General features: G+C 40.7%; 1 protein-coding gene across 3 annotated transcripts in view; it reads left to right on the top strand.

Moving 5' to 3' along the window:
• Positions 1-14,314, top strand: part of LIMS1 (LIM zinc finger domain containing 1) — a 76,240-nt gene that overhangs the window by 41,431 nt on the left and 20,495 nt on the right. For 2 of the 3 annotated variants that reach the window (XM_019524741.1, XM_019524740.1), the window contains exon 2: positions 5,770-5,929. In XM_019524741.1, coding sequence (XP_019380286.1) covers positions 5,774-5,929 — 156 coding nt within the window. In that variant the 5' untranslated portion in view covers positions 5,770-5,773. Of the gene's footprint in view, positions 1-1,849; positions 2,170-5,769; positions 5,930-14,314 lie in introns of those variants that run through there. The other variant, XM_019524738.1, reaches the window with a different exon arrangement.

Below are 14,314 nucleotides of genomic sequence, written 5' to 3'. Positions count from 1 at the left end.
ATCAGGTTTTAACCAGCTAGAGTATGGCAAGAGAGCATACTTACTGGCTGCCAATCCTGACTTTATCTGACCTTCCTATGGAACCTAAAGATGCACAATCTCCTGGGATGGGACAACTACTCTAAGAGAGGCCTGCCATTGGTGGAACATGGAAAAATATTGTTTTTAAGAAGAATGTAGCATTAAAATAATGTGAAAAATGGTGTCATTCAGCATCAGGAATTGTCATCCATGTGATGACAGGATGGTTTTCTCTCTTCTCTTCCCTTTTTCAGACTTCCAATCTGTATAGGACTTTTTCTGTAAGTACAGTGCTGCAAGCACAGCCTGGTAACTGAAAATCAAGTTTGTTATCACTGTTTCTTCCATAGTTAACTACACCTTGGCAATTCTGTTAATGAAAGGAAAATGGAAAAAAAACCCTCTACTTTTCTAGGAAGAAAATTGTTATAGGATCAGAATAATATGGTTGGTAGGAACCGCCAAGAAGTCATTTAATCCAGCGGTTGGTAGCCTTTTTGTGTTGACAGGCTGGAATGACCTCCACATACTCCACCTAGCTGCAATGCAACATAGCATGAGTGAGGCCATCCTGCTCCTTGAATATCACTAGAGTCCTCTTGGATCCATAGGCTGGATCCAGTGGCTCTGCAGTGTAGACTGTAGGTTACCAATCCAACGGCTACAGCCCAGAGACTATAGGATGCCAGCCCTTTCTGATCAAGGAAGAGTCATGACTATTTAAACCAGAGGTGTCAAAGTGATCAGGCTCCATGGGCTGGATGAGTGGCACAGGACCAGTTCGTGGGCCAGGTGAATGACTCAGGGCCAGCCCTGCAGGCCAAATGGGTCCCACGCCCTTCCCCACATGCTAGATACAGCAGCTGCTCCAACCAGTCTGGGATGTGGATCACACACAGCATATGTCCCAGACCGGTTGTGCAGCACAGTCCTAGAGCAAGCGCCATGGCTACTAGATTCGGTGTGTGGCGGGCAGAGGGGTCCTGAACTGGCTGGTGCAGGTGCTGCTTGTAGTGCAGGTCTCAGAGTGGTCTATACATGCAATGTATGTCCTACACTGGCTGGAGCAGGCATCACATTTGGCATGTCTTGGGCCCTACACATGGGGCCAGTCCAGTGCACGCCTCACGTGGTTCAACTCAAGATGCAGGGGCAGGGGCCAGCTGTTGGACCCCATGGGCCGTAACTCTGATACCTTGGTTTAGCCAAATGTTTGCCTACCCTCAGTTAAACCCTCAGTTAAAAATGTGTGGTGATGAAGGAGATTCCACAACCTCTCTTTAGGTAGTTTGTTCTAGGGATTAACCACCCTCGTAGTGAGAGAGTTCATCCAATCTAAATTTCCCTTGTTGCAGTTTAAGCCCTTGTTGATCCATAATCTCAGAGTACTTCACTAAGAATGACTCATTAGTAGTGCAAAAGGCTATTTTTACAATTTAGTTTGGCAGAAGTTTAAAAACAATCTTCATCTAGTGACAAAATATTTCTTTTATGTTTTTCGGTGTTGGTGTTTTCATGATAAAGTAGCATTGTTGTCATTTTTTTTTCTACCTAGTACTTTTTTCCTTTAGCAACTTGATAAGCTTGACAATGAATGTGTTCACTCGTACAAGTTTACTCATAAAATAGCTCTTCTGTGCCTGACTAGAATTCTTCTTTCGGCAATAGATAGTGAAGCCCTGATGTACTGTCCAAGTTTGTATTACAACCTTGTAATGGAATGTGTTCCTCAGCTTCCAATGACCCCTTACTAAATAGCAGCATGACGTTCTAGCTGCTCTGCAGCTGAGCTCTTAACGTGAAGCTCTACCAGAGTGCTCAACAAGCCGAGCTAACTGACATGACTCTGTGAAAGTAAATCACTTCTCTGGGAACAAGGGGGATTCCTGCATATTGTTTCTCTGGATTTTTGTCTGCAGCTTCCTACTGAGTATTACAGTGGATTTTTTATAATAGTTAACGAAGGATGGAATTCCAAAGCAGAGCTCACTCCTATCTGATTCCAGAGACTGAAGACGCTCCTCACAAGGTCCCTCAGGATGCCTACGATATCAGAGGAAATGAAGGCGAAAAACCAGTGTCAAAATTACAGCGTAGGCACAGTGAAATAAAAGTATACAAAGAGTTTTGTGACTTTTATGCAAGATCGTAAGTTCACTTGCTCAGCATTTAGATGTTATTTGACAGATCACCTTTTAATGTCTGTAGTTGTCTTTACTCATTTTATTTTGTATAGAATAGGATTGATCCATTTTCTAGTGCAATTCCACTTGTTGTGTGATTGATAAATTTGTAGTTTTCATCCCCGCATTTTTTTAATGAACTATTTTGCACTTGCAAAGCAAATTATATGTTGTGAGACTTGTATGTTAGTTTGTACAAGTTTTGGGGGAAAGGTACAAATGATCTTACTGGTAACATAACTTTCTATCTATTACATTTTGGTGGATAATTACTGATTACCATAACAAATAGTAAGCTATGTTGCCATTAGGAAATTTTGACATTTCTCAAAGGAAAGCAAATTAAGTATTTGAGAGTTTTGCAGGGAGAAAAAAAAGCTTTGAGGGGGAGGGAGGGTTGGTTTTGGTTTTTCGTTTGTTTGTTTCTGGGGGTTTTTTGGTTTTGCTAAAAGCTATGATTTTCGAAGTTTTTTCACCAACTACTTGTGGTTGCATAATACTTTGTATCCAAGAAATGCTTGAAGTTAAATTCTAAGGTACAATATCTATTCACCTTTCCCATGCAAGAGCTGTTGAGCTATAGAAAATGTTGCAAGTTATACTGTGTTCAGTATTCACAAGCAATCTGGACACTTTTTCAGTAGATGCAGTGTATGAAATAACCTGTTTCCCTTCCAAAAAGCACAATAGTTTTGACAGAAGTAGATTATGAAGAGAGGCAGTTAGCAATACAGCTAGACATTCTTTACGTTTCTTATTTGTGTGTGCGTGCATGTGTGCACACATGTGCATTTGCTTGAGACCCTGTGAGAAATGGAATGCTCTTGATCTAATACTCTTGAGGTTTATGTGGAAATGCAGCTAATGTCACCCTCTTCTGAAAAGAGTTGTAGAATAGAAAAACCAGCAGATTACTAATAACCAGGCAAGTGCTGCTTTAAGCAGGGCTTGCCATTTTTCTGTGGTGTAATGTTAGGTAGTTGTTCTCAACGTCAGGGCCGAACGGAGGCATGGGCGAACCGAGCAGCCGTCCAGGCCCAGACAGAAAGGGGGCCTGAAAATGGTCATTTTTTTATTAATAGTATCATTATCTCTGACGAAGCGGGGCCTGATACTAAAAGTTTGCATGGGGCTGCCAGGAGTCTATGTACAGTGCTGCTCAACTTCTTCAGATTTGAGGCACCCCTCGTTAGACAGCACCCCTCAGAAAATGAGTTGGTTTTTACTAGTTTTGTGACTATAAAAAATACTAGAGCAATTTTTCTGTTGCAAAGAACTCAGAATGACCACAGCAGGATAGAATGTTTCTGACACGATTGATTCCTATTTGAAATCACTGGGTTTATCTTATGAATCATGTTGGAGTACCTAACAGTGGTAATATCACCCTTAAAAAAGATCACAGTTTCCTTGTTGAGACTCTCTGCTATAAAGAATAAATATAGTTCCTCAGCTTGGAACCATTTAATAAGAACTGTGTTAATTATCGTTGGCACTCCCTCAATTCAAGGATGATCTCTCCCAAGGCTCATTGATGCGTCTTGAGATGATTTAGGAGTCCAATCCTTGAATCACAGATCTGTTCACAATCCATGTTAATGTAATACCATGAACCGACGCAAGCTTTGTACAGTGGAAGTCAGTTGGAGTTGAGGACACTAATACCTGCAAAGTAATACTCAGCATCCAGCCTTTTTGGCAGGTATGCCACAAATTGGCCCTGTACTGTCCCTGAGCGTGCCTACATGAGACATTTACTGTAAAGCTGACTAATTAATTCTGCAGTAAATGTCTCTGCGTCTAGACATACACCCCTATTAGGATGCAGGAAACTGATATAAACTCTGCAGCAGGGTAGGACTTGTAAATACAAGTCCTACCCTGCTGCAGTTTTTTGTGCACAGCTGCACATGTGTGGACTCAGACCTAACTGCCTGGGGCATGAGGGTGCTTCAGTGCAGAGGCTGTCTGCTGGCTAGCCCCACACTGGAGCACACTTGTGCCCCATCCAGCCCCTGTGCAACACATTGAGCCTGGTCAGAGCAGCCCCAGGCTGGCAGGCTGACCCCCCTGACTCCCTGCCAGCCGAGGCTGCTCAGACCTGGCTCGGTATGCTGTAGTTTGAGCACATCTAAAACCATATGCCAGGGAGCTTCCCAGGAACAATAAACTTTGAAGCAAAAAGCTGCTGAGTTTATTGCTCGTGGGTTGACATACCCCCCTGAGTGCCATTCTGATCCCCTTCCTCTGCCTGGTCTGATGCTCTGTTTTCTGCTCCCTACCTTGTACTTTGCCCAATCTCCAGCTCTGCTTTCTGCGACTGTGCTGCCTCTCCTCTCACTGATCTGCCATGAGCCACACACACAGGCTGTCTGTGGCACTTGTGCTGCAGGTTGGCAAACCTTGTTATAGAGGATTTTGCTCTCCCTTTATATGGATGCAACATGACTTCCTATCAAACACAGAAATCATCTTTTTACTTACTGAAGAATAGAAACAGTTTCTTTTATAAAAATACCTCAGTCAATCATCTTACCAGAAAGTTCACATCCCTTAATTTAGGTTTTATGTATACTCTATAACTGTTCTGCAAGTGGTTTGCCAGATATTCTTAAATTGATCATTTGTTCTGTATTTGCTCCCCACATAAAGGTACACGTAGAGAGCTCTGCCTCAAAGACTTTTGTGAATTTAGGTGTAAGCAAGGAAACAGCCTAAAGTCCGAGGGCTTAAAAAAATTAGAGCCAGGTCCCCCAGTTGACAGACATGGAGCAACGCTGATTTATTGCAGTTGAATATTCAAACCTGAAGAGTGAGTTTGGTTTCTGATTTTTACAGATGTTGCATTAACATTTTATTACAAATGCCTAGGAACCCAGAAGTACCTAGGTTATTTACATGGGTGGTTTTCAAATCTCTGATTCAGATTCCATGTATCTGGAAGGATTTTGCAAAATTAATACTTCTTAAGAGCACTCTTTTGTGCATTGGTTATTTCTGCCACAGAAGCTAAGTACTATTAATTCCACTCCTGTGCATTGATGCCCTAGATACTTTGTACTGGTTTTATGTGCATTTTAGAGCAGTATTCTTGTTTCATCTCACAGAGGAAAACCAATTTTAAAATAGTGATAAGCCGGGCTCTTGTTTTGCATAACCATTATAATTTTATTTTCATCTTCTGTCTTGTTGTAGAAAACTTTACCTGTTTTTCCCTTCACACAAATCTGCAAATATGCTATTACTAAAGGGCTTAGATGGTAGATGGATTTCAATGACGTTTTACTATTTTCTGTCTGTAGAACTGTCTCAGTTCCAGTTTAAGTCAATGTGTAGAGAGGTAGTTAGCTGTACTAGTCTGAAATCAGGCACATGGCAAGACATGATGGTGGCACCTTAAACACTATTATTCAGAAAAACGTCAGTGGGAATTTGATAGGGCCAGGTGGCTTCTGAGGAAAAAAAAAGTTAAAATCAAGGGATCTGGAAGTTTTCTTTTTCTTTATCGCTTTCTTTCAGAGAAGCAGTGTAATCTTTTTCCTGTTTTGTTTTGCTTTCATTACAGCAATATGGCAAATGCTCTTGCAAATGCCATCTGTGAGCGCTGTAGAGGAGGCTTCGCACCTGCTGAGAAAATCGTTAACAGCAACGGTGAACTGTACCATGAGCAGTGTTTTGTGTGTGCCCAGTGCTTTCAGCAGTTCCCTGAAGGGCTCTTCTATGAGGTAAACAGGTTAAAATATTTTTCTCTCGATTTCCTGGGTTTCCTTTTTAAGGTGTAAATGGAAAATACACCTGTTCATGTAATATCACTGCAAAATGTGGTATTGGTCTTTGAAAATAAATATCCAGCAGAGAGAAGAAAGGAGAGGCATTTCTGTGCCAATATAGAGAATGTCATTGCAATTTGAGAATGTTAACATCTTTTTAGTCACAGAATTAGTGATGGGCAAAAACCTCCTAGGTTATCCCAAGCATTGTGGTAAATGCAGAATTTTCCTTGCAGTGTATGAAGACACACTCTACATGTTATGCTGGAGGCACAGAGAAAACAGAGCTACTAAAATGGAATAAATGTAGAATGAAATTCTGGCTCCACTAAAGTCCTCACTGAATTTTGTCATTGGCTTCAATACAACTCAGAATTTTCCCAAATACTTTCTGTTAGAAATGAGGTCAAGCCATGAGACTGAGCTTCAGATCTGAATGTACCGAAAGCCAGATGGGATTCGGATCAAGTGGGTCAATTCAGGATCCTTTCTAGTAAACATCACCTTCCTAAAGTATCCAAAGCGAAAAGTTGGTTTCTCTTTAATGCTGTAGCCATTGCTCATCCCACTGCATCCTTGGTGCAGAGTGTATGTCATTTCTGTGACTCACTTCCTAGACACAGCCCTCAGGGGTCATTCTGAATTAGAGAAGTTTTTATGTTTTTGCATGGGAAGACACCTCACCATGTTTTTTCAAAAACCCAGAGGTCAAATGTGTCATAATCCAGTTGCCTTTTCCCTTTTCTGAGTAATGACTGGATCAACAATGGCCTTAGACAGGATTTTGCCTATGGTATGATATTGAGCAATCGATATGTAAGAAAAACAACTGCCTGCAATATGGAACAGCTTTGTTTCTAGTTTACAGAGGCTCAAAAAGATTAAAGACCAGATTTCAAAAGCTCTTTGCACTCTTGCAGTCTTTTCAAAATCTTGTTCCTAAGTAACTTTTCATGGTCACACAGGATGTCTGGGGCAATTTTGAGACTAAAAACAAGATTTCCTTCACTTCAAGTCCAGTGCTTTTGCCAAGATGATCCTAGCCCAGTTACACCCTTAATGCTGATTCAGTTTAGACTTTTCTATTTAATTTTTTATTTATGACTGAAGCGTTTGTATAGAAGCACCTTATTTAGTGCTTCACACAGCACTTAATGTAATAGGATCACAGCCTAAATAGTTTGCAGTCTAAATTGGAATAGTAGCTGAAAGCACAGAAAGATTTATGTCATACTGTGTTCTCAAAATGGGGACAACCATCTCCTAACAAAAGGAGAGATTGTGTAGAGATCTAAGGTGTTTCAGACATAATGCAGTATAAAAAGAAGCACACTAATTATTTAATTAAAGAGTGTGACAGTTTGCTTTCCACAGTGTTATTGCTGTAAATTGCCATCTCTTCCACTGAGCTGCGACGGGTGTGAGGATGACTAGGCTACGTGTAGTGTTCCAATTAAGCAGAAAATCAGTGCCGCAGTAGTTCAGAAGATTCCATTTAAGGATATAATCATTAATCATTTAATGATATAAACATGAAGCAGCTCTGCTTGAAATTTTGTCTCTATATATATTGGAATATGCACTCTAGTTTGAAAATCTTTAACAGAAATTACTGTCACAGGCGTGTATTTGTACTGAGGGTCCTTTTAGAGGCAACATAATGAATCTGACAGTTTAAGTACACATTGGTGTAAAATAATTTCCTGTGATGAGATAAATATAAAATCATCCTGCCAGTTTCTTTACTGAGAGCTAGTTTGGGATATTGTCACTGTGGATAGTATTTAACACTGGAGAGGACTTGTATCATCAAATAGTTTTTGATGATTTTGTGTGGTAAGACTCAGAAAACATACTAAGATCTTATCCAAAATAGCAAACATTTAGTTCCAGGTTTTCAGTCAGGAGTACTGACATCAGAGAAATCTTGGTCATATGAATTCACCAGAGCAGCATCATGATATGGTGCCAAGGGTTTAGCTGAGTGGGTGTTCTAGGCAACAAACAGAAGGAAGTGGATTAAAAAGTATATCTTAACGTACAAGTTCAGTTCTTACAGATAGGCTTTGAATAGAAATAATTTCAATAGCCATTTCCAAGTTCCAGGAGCTGAGTCTCAGATTTCCTTTCTTCCCAAGCAATTCCAAACTCTTGAATTTTCTCTCAGCCAAACACAGCTCTTCCTTTTTCCATTTTTAGCTTTAGCTGCTTTTACTTTTGGTTGCTTTCAGAGGAGGCTGAGGCTGGGTGGGTGATTGCTGTGGATTTGCTGGCAATTTGCTACCTTGGCTGCTGGGGAATTGGCATTTTAGTGCTTTCAGACTTCTGCAAACATGAAGATTTTGAAACATGTCTCATGTAGGATAGTGCAGGAACACTGGAAGGAAAGGCTTAAATTGCAGATCAGCATATTTGCACCTAACCTAAAAAATAAGTAAAATCTCTTTAGTGCTCATGCACAGCCTCGGGCTTCCATTCTATTCTTTTCCATCCAGGAAGAGCATGGAACAACTGCAGACTTCCTCAGCCTGAAGAAGAATGCTTGTACCTGACAGCTTGCAAAGAAGAATTTTTCCAACTATTTAAGTTGGTCTTATGAAAGATATCAGATTTACCCAAAGAACCTTGTCTGCCTATGATGTCCTTAGACCAACATGACTGCAACCAATACCCATGCAAATTCTTGGCATGATCTTGTTCCCCTATTCTTTTCAGGTGCATTTGTGGCTAGGCTTTTTTCATTTACAAGGGAGCAAGTGCCCCACCATTATCTGTTTAATGCATCCTTTAACATTCTGTGCTGCTGTTTTAAAGCACCTGTTTTACTATAAAGTGAGCCTTCCTCTTAAAGGCAAAGGTAACTTGATAGATTATACCAGAGATAAAAGTAGCCCTTCTTCAGTATCATTGGGCAAATTAATTTCCAGTGAGTTTAGCTGTGTGATGTTTTTACTTTCAAGGAGGTAGCGCCTAGCTTGTATAGAAATTGCCATTTGCTACAAAAGTGTTACTGTATTTACTTGAATCCAAGATACCCCTGAATATAAGGAGAGCCCCCAATAATTAGGTTCTATATATGGAAAAATGATAAATGTGTTATAATTTTTCAGGTATAGAATCTAATTATTGGAGGTTTGCCTTGAATTTGTCCCCTTCCCCTTGTTACAGCAGGGAAAATAAATCTGTAGGGGTTTATTTTCCAAGATTGGAGCTGGCCCCAACAACAGGCAGCTGCAGAGGCAGGGAATATTGTCCCAGCCATGGCTCTGAGATTGGAGTTGGCCTGGGCAGCAGGCGGCTGTGAGGGCAACAGTCGTTGTCCCAGTTCCAGCTCTGATCTTGGAGACGGGGCCTGACAGTTGTCTGTTGCCAGGGCAAGACATATTGTTCCACTTGGCCTTGTCTTGTATTCAAATAAATACAGTATCCTTCTTTTAAATAAGTGTGTTAGAAAGGGAGTAATACTGATTAGGATAAGTGACCTTGAAAAGTCCTGTGTTGTATTTGACTTTCCAATGGTATCTCTGTCTTCAGTCATGCTACTCTTTCCCCTTTGGCCTGGCAATTTCTCTTTATACCAACAAACATATGACTCCTGTACCTAAAACGGTTCTCTTCCTGTGAGAAGATTTATTTCAGCTTGTTACATCCTCTGACAAGGATCCAGTAGGCCTGTTTTCCTAAATCCTTGATTTTCTTGTCCTAAGCATCTTCTCCAGAAGTCGCCTCCAACTGTTAACAATCACGGTGTCCCCTTCCTCCATCCCCAAGCCACTTCAAAGTTGTCTTAACTAGTCATCACTCTGGGTATCTGTGTGCTCAGGCAATAGATTCTTAGGCCTTTTCTAGACAGATTACTTTTCAGTGAATGTTAGGGAGGGGGAAGAACTAGCCATGTTAAACAATGTCTGGACAAGATCAGATAGATAATACAGGCTAGTCGTGAAAAAACTTAGAAACTAGCAGAAGCTTTCTTATTTTCAGAGAAGTGAATATCTGGAGCAGTCTTCTGAAAATAACTGTGGGATCAAAGGATCTGAATGACTTCAAATGGTTCTCAAGTTTATAGAATATATATAGTATGATAACACAGGGATGTTCATGAGGTAGCAGTATGTTTGTCATATGCATAGTGGAGTATCTAATATCCTCGTGAGGGGGTCGAAAAGAAGTTTGACCTCTTTGTGAAAGGTATCTGCAAAACCCATGCTTTGGGGCTTCTACTAGTTCCCTGTGTGGCCCAGGAAGATTCCCCCCTTCCCCCCCCCGCCCATAAGTTAATTACTGGCTTCTGGGTTTTTTCCCTGTCTACTAAAACATTGGGCATTGACTGCAACTCGAGGAGGGAGTTTCTTAGAATACACTGGTATTCTTAATGGTAATTAGCTGTTTATCATTTTGTATTTGTCTGCTCTGCTTGCATGACAGACCTTTCAGGTGCCTGTCTTTTGGGGCTAGGTCACACATATAGGGTCATACAGGTTACTAGATATGGAGTGAGGCAGAAATTCTTCCCCTGGTCAAATAGGCAAAAAAAAATCCCAGTAGCCCTCGCCTTTCTCTGTAGCATAGGGCACAGTCCTCTTTTAGGATTATCTGATCATGCTTTAACCCAGTGAAGCCAACCTTTTTGACCTGCAAGCCACAAATTAGCCCCGCAACCTCCTTGGGTGCTACTCCATTTTGTTGCTCAGCTCCCTGACCAAGCTGCTGCTGTGCTTCTGCTCCCTGCCCTATCTGTCACTGCTGCCTGTGGTTCTCTGTAGACCTATTACCAGTGAAGCGTGCCCTGTATTATACCAGTGCAGTGCATCTACAATTGGGCATTGACAGCAGGGCAGTAGTTCTGGTTAGCTGTGCTGATGTAAGAATCCTGGTCAGACAAAGAACTCCTAGATATTTTATGTCGCTCTTTTCACATCATCTTTAGGATAACTGCAGCTGCAGCTAAGTGCTGGAGTAAAGATTCTTACCCAGCCCAGATTCCAGTACATGTCCCTACAGACTTAGTGAGACTTTTGTTGGCCTCAAGCACATGCAAAAAATTGATTTTAAAGTTTTCATTTTAAGTTGTTGATTAACCAACCATTATTGGTCTTGTGGTTTGTGGGTTGAAGTAAGTTTTGTTTGTAGTGTAACATAGGAGTCCTTGTCTACTATTTGCTTTGAAATACTTGTTTTCCTTTGTTTGGCCTCACCAAGTTAGCGTGTTTTGTGATCTAAAACCAGATCTCCATTCCAGACACTTTTGTGCTTTGGATTCACTAGTTTACCTCTAGTTTTATACTGTAATCTGGCAATGGAATGTTCTCATTAGAGATTTATAACAGGTGCATGACCATGCATTGTTACTAATAACAGCAAAATAACCTACTTAAATAGGGGGCTTTGGTGCCAGCATGTCCAGAGGGGCAGTGAAACATAATCCTGGACCACTGATATAAATCTGCTAATTTGTAAATCAGAAAATTTCAAGTAAACAGTAACCCAGTAACCCACTCAGTGACACTGAATGCCATCAGTCATCACTCTTCCATTTAGAGTGGCTACTGTATGGTGAGAAAAAAGACTTGTCAAATAGTTCCCTTTCATAAGGCTGTTTCTGCAGAAGTAGAGCCTACTGTAACTGTGATAAGAGAAAGGACATGAGAAAACTCTTTTCTCTTCCCCTGCAAATGTGGAGCAAACAGTTCAAGCACTCAAGAAAGTTCTGGAGTGGGATCTGAATTTTTAGGAAGTTTGGCTTGGATAATAAGTCACAAGATTTACATTATGTACAAGTGATGGTGAATTCTCCTTTGAGTTCTAGAAGATAATAGTGGCTTATGGCAGGAGGCTGCTATGATAAAATTGCAAATGTTATTATTATTTATATTGCACTGTCATCTGGAGACCTCTTTCTTTCTGTGTGCCAAGCAGAAACAGTGCTAGAGCCGGGGGATCCTTGAAGAAACACTGTTTAGTAAATACCTGGAGATTTGCAAGTAATCAGTGGTGATGTTACACTGAGAATTTTTGACATGGAAGCTTTCGATTCTTGGAACTCCTTCTTTTGTCAATCAAGTGACTTTGTCTACATGAACTGCAGGTTTTCATTGCTAGATAAACTCAGCCCAGAGAACACAGCTAAAAATAAGCCCAAATCACTGAAAAATATAAACAAGTTTTATAGTAATGGAATATGCCTGCCTGGTGCAAACCCGGAAGGGAAGAAAACCTGTTCTGCTTCCCAGAGTGGTGTTTAGTGGCTCTGCTATCCAAACACAATTAACCTTTACATTGTCACTCTCTTATTTGATAACATAAAATAGGAAGCATTCTGATTTCTCAGTTTAAGATGCATTACATTTGGCAGGAGAAAGGTATGATTCTCAATAAATAGATAAGATGGACTGCAGTTTTATACTGATATGCTAGCATATCTAAATCTACATTTTTCTAAATCACTTCTTTCGAATCTGTTTTGCAGTGTTAGTTGCATTTCATTGCAAAGTACTTGGCAGAATTACATAATGATGCTTTTTGTTTTGCACTAGTATCAGAGAGGTTGAAAGATAAAGAACCTTTCATTCTTTAATGCTGGGTGAAGTTGAGCATGAGAACTAAGCTTGCAATTTTAAGTTTCCAGGGAATAGTTATGTGTATGCTAAGCTCACCACTTCTAAAAGTTCACTCTGGCTTTTACTTCTTTATTTTGATTCACAAAGATATAAGATTTTCAGAGCCTTAGAGCATCATAGTAAAACCATGAAGGAGCTAATCTGCAAACATTGCAGTATATATTATGTGTCAATTTCTGCTTAATACTCAGTTAAGCTTTTAAAAAGATTTTAGGAGAAAACATACATCCTGCTACCCCCATATCTATAGTGTTGTACAAGCATGTAGTCAAAAGGCAAACATCTATAGCATCATAATGATGTCTGTCTGGTTTAAACAAGTTAGCTGGTATTTGCATCTGGTTAGGAGATGCCTTAAGGCACCCAAATATAAGCGCTACTTCCTTCCATTCCCAGACATGCTTGTATGCATATTTTTACAGTTGTGTTTAGGTAGATGTTCTGCAGTGCTGCATCAGTTTTTCCTTGAAACCATTTCACAGATCTGTAGCAGGCTGCCTGCCTCAGGGGCTGCAGCCCAGCTGGAAGCAGGCAAGGGTGATTGTAACCCTGCCTCAACAAGAGTGGGCCAATTGAGAGCAATAATTGGCTGGTGTGTAGGAGTTAAAAAGCTCAGAGAGATAATAGGGTCCGAGAGATAAGAAAAACAGAGTGAGACAGAGGGAAAACTGGGAGACAGACAGAAAGAGAAAGAAAGGTTGCTAGGATAGTGGCTGCAACACCGGACCAGCGACTCTCCTAGGGTTTGGAAGAGGCCAGGGGCTGTGAGGCTGGAAGCAACAACACCAAGGCAGGAGCACCAGAGAGAGAAAGGAAAGACTGCAGTGATGAGGGAGCAGCACAATGCCTGAGTCACCCCCTTGAGGGTCTGGGAAAATGCCCCAGACTGGGAGTTACCCCTTGTGGACTATTTTTATGTTTGTTCATTAATTACTGACATATGCTTGTGGGGTTTCCTGTGAGGCAAGTGTGTTCAGGAAACAAAGACTGTGCTGAGCTCTTAAAGACTGTGAGAGCTGAGTAACTGCTAACCCACCAAATCTTTCTCTTCAGAGGAGCCTGAGCTAGAAAAGAAGACCTGAAGCATGCTGGACTTGGAAGTGGTTGGGATCAGAATCCAGTCCCATTACATATAAACTCCCTCATTTTGTCTGATTTAATCTAATGGCAATATTATTTTTAAATTCTTATTCCTCTACAATAAAAGTTGTGACTAGAAAAGATCCCTTTTATACAGTAGCATTACGCTAGCAAGTTGTTTGCATAGTAAATCACTGAAGTGTCTGACATGGAAATGCGCTGTGATCATGTACCTTTTTCCTTACCTGTGCTAAGCTGTTTTTTGGGGAATTGCAGAGCAGGGAGGCAACCAGATGGGCTATGGGGAAATGGTTCCTGCTAGGAAAGGAATTTTGTAAGTTGAACATATAGCTCCAGAGTTAATTCCTGCCTGTAGCACTATAAACAGCACCAGTTTTTTAGCATCCTGTCAGCACTTAAATATGATCTGATATAATGTATATGTTACCATGGAGTCACAGTTCTATATGCTTGGCGGTGTGAAAGTGAAATTATCATTGCATGAAAAAGTATAGGGTGTGCTAAATGTGCTAATGTAGATGTACAAGAGGGATGATCAGAATTCCTGCTTCTTTAATTTGTCCAGTTGTTTGGGTTTTTTTGCCACAAGGACCAGTTTCTGTGCATCTTTCATCTTCAC

The sequence above is a fragment of the Gavialis gangeticus genome, unplaced genomic scaffold, assembly GCF_001723915.1.
Source record: "Gavialis gangeticus isolate Ggan-Ray unplaced genomic scaffold, GavGan_comp1, whole genome shotgun sequence".
Taxonomy (NCBI): domain Eukaryota; kingdom Metazoa; phylum Chordata; order Crocodylia; family Gavialidae; genus Gavialis; species Gavialis gangeticus.
Note: the sequence above shows the minus strand (reverse complement) of the source record. Positions and strands in the feature narration are given on the sequence as shown.